Source organism: Penaeus vannamei, chromosome 23, assembly GCF_042767895.1.
Source record: "Penaeus vannamei isolate JL-2024 chromosome 23, ASM4276789v1, whole genome shotgun sequence".
In the NCBI taxonomy this organism is placed as follows: domain Eukaryota; kingdom Metazoa; phylum Arthropoda; class Malacostraca; order Decapoda; family Penaeidae; genus Penaeus; species Penaeus vannamei.
Window position 1 is genome coordinate 20176670 of NC_091571.1, and position 2500 is coordinate 20179169.

At 36.8% G+C, this 2500-nt stretch overlaps 1 protein-coding gene across 1 annotated transcript in view; it reads left to right on the forward strand.

The window, feature by feature from the left end:
• Positions 1-2500, forward strand: part of LOC113825011 (retinoid-inducible serine carboxypeptidase-like) — a 58150-nt gene that overhangs the window by 7501 nt on the left and 48149 nt on the right. Inside the window, exon 2 of the mRNA XM_070137443.1 lies at positions 2208-2419. Within this exon, the coding sequence (XP_069993544.1) occupies positions 2208-2419 (212 nt within the window). The remainder of the gene's footprint in view (positions 1-2207; positions 2420-2500) is intronic.

Genomic DNA, 2500 nt, shown 5'->3' on the forward strand with positions numbered 1-2500 from the left:
CACATTTTTTACACCGCCCAGCACTTGTATATCTTGATTTTAGTTTAGTTTAGTTTAGTCCTTTATTTACCACCCTGGCTAACTGCACAGGCGTGGGCAAGCTGTAGTACATTTGATACATGGTCAAAGCATTATATAATTGTATTACAGTGTAAATCTAGATCATAAAATTATTACGGTCTAAAATATATCATTTAAAGGAAAAGAACGATCAGTAATTTATCTACTCATCTGTCAAGCCGGCATACGGCTTGGGCGTGGAAAGGCAATGTAACATTTGATATGTGGTCATGTGATACTACATTCCAAATTTAGGATATAACATAATTATATCTTCCAAGACATCAGATGATATGAAGTAGTTACATAGTTCTCCATACCTCATGCTAGGTGGTCTGAAAGGCTGTATTACATGGCACTCTGAGATATAATGTACAAGTGTTCGCTTATATTCTTCATTGCATAATTTACACTTCGTTTCTTCAACATTACAGGCTGTACTGACCTGCCAGTACAATCTATATCCCAGCCTGATTCTTGCGGTCACAATATCACACTGTCTTGTTCTTGTTTTGTATAAACCATAGATGAAAACATCTTGCATAAACCTGTCATAGTGCTTTATGCTACAGCTTTCAGGCCGTTGAGAATTAATCAAGTCAGACAAGTCCTCTTTGAAGGAAGTTTTAATTATGTGTGAAATCCTAGCAAGAGGTACTCCAAGATCTATATCAACACTTTGCTTGTCACATGCTGATTTTGCTAGGCGGTCAGCATGATCATGCCTGGGGATTCCAACATGCGATGGTATCCACACAAAATGTATATCATGGCCTCGTTCTTTTGCACGATACACATTTATCCTTATGTCATTTGCAATATTTCCTGCACCTTTGTCTAGTGTGTTCAATGCCTGGAGAGCACTCTGTGAGTCGCAGAAAATGACTCCTGAGCCTTGATGAAAGTTGGGTGTTTCACCCCGTAGAGTTACACAGCCTCGGACCCTCGGGTGAAAAACATGAGCACTGGCTGCGCTTGGAAGTGGTAGACTGACTTTCGGTGGTCTTGAAAACGATCATTTTTTAATCCAGTATTTCTGTAAAATGCCATTATTGCAACAATAAAAGTAAATAATAGATTATTATAAAATATACAAGTATTTCATACATGATTATTATCTATAACGTAAACAAATGAATAGGAAAAGTCGCGATAATATGGTATTTCACATTTTCACGCAGAGCACATGCATTTTCAGTCCGATTTTAACTTATTATAGCTCATTTTGTATTCTGCAATAAAAAAAATTGCGATATTTCAATGTGCTTCTTATAATAGTAACATATTTTTCCAAAGACCCTTTTAGGGTGCTGAAAAAGTCGCCTTCATAAAATATTCACAAAAAAAGGAAAAAAGTCGACTACGAAAAATTGGCTTCCGCATATTGTAATTGAAAGATTGATCAATTCAAATATGAATGATTTCTTTTTTTTTTTTTTTTTTTTTTTTTGTTTAGAGAAATTATGAAAAATGGCCAATTTACTCCGAGAAACACCAAATCAGCTGGACCCTACCGTCAGGAAAGAGTCTTTTGTGAGACACTGTTACGTGTTGACGAATTCCGGAAGACTTCGAATGCAAGTACATGATAGACAATTATGCTTTAGGAAGATGATGCTTCACCCTTTTATTCATCCAAAAAAAAGTGAAAAGAGAAAAAAAAGAAAAAAAAATCAACAATCAATATCTCGGAAGTATACTTATTTACGCAGAATTACTGTAGCAGACGCAAATTTAGTTCAAAATAAACTTGTCGAAATCGAAAAACGTGCTCCATACAAGTACTAGATAAAGGATGATTCTATAAAATAAAACGATCAGAATGCCTGTGCGATTTTTGGAGGGTAATTTTGAGCAAATATTCTGCTTTGGTCTTTTTTTTTTTTTGACAAAAACGGAAAAAACTGTTTGGGCGATTTCGAAAAAAAAATGTACTACAGAATCAGGCTAGGGTCTAAATAAAGGTGGTGAGTTTTATCCAAATCGCCCCCTCTCCCCCCCCCCAAAAAAAAAAAAAATCGAAAAAAAAACAGACAATCGCCTTCACATCGAGTGAAAACATGGGAATACTATAGAGCAAAATTAGATGAACACTAAATGCTTGTTAATATGTACCAACGGTTTCATTATTGCTTACCTCTCAACAGCTCCTTTGGATGAGGACTATGGCTATGTAACAGTCCGTCCCGGTGCCCACATGTTCTGGGTAATGTATCACACAGAACAGGAAGGCGATTACACCACGTACCCACTCATTATGTGGCTCCAAGGAGGCCCAGGGGCTTCGGGCGTCGGCTACGGAAACTTTGAAGAGCTCGGTCCGTACGACATCAACGGAAACCGCAGGGAAGGGGCTTGGGTAAGTATGTTTTTAAGAGCGGATTTTTTACTTCTTATGCTGTTTATATTTCTATATCTGTACTTATATCTATATCTATTT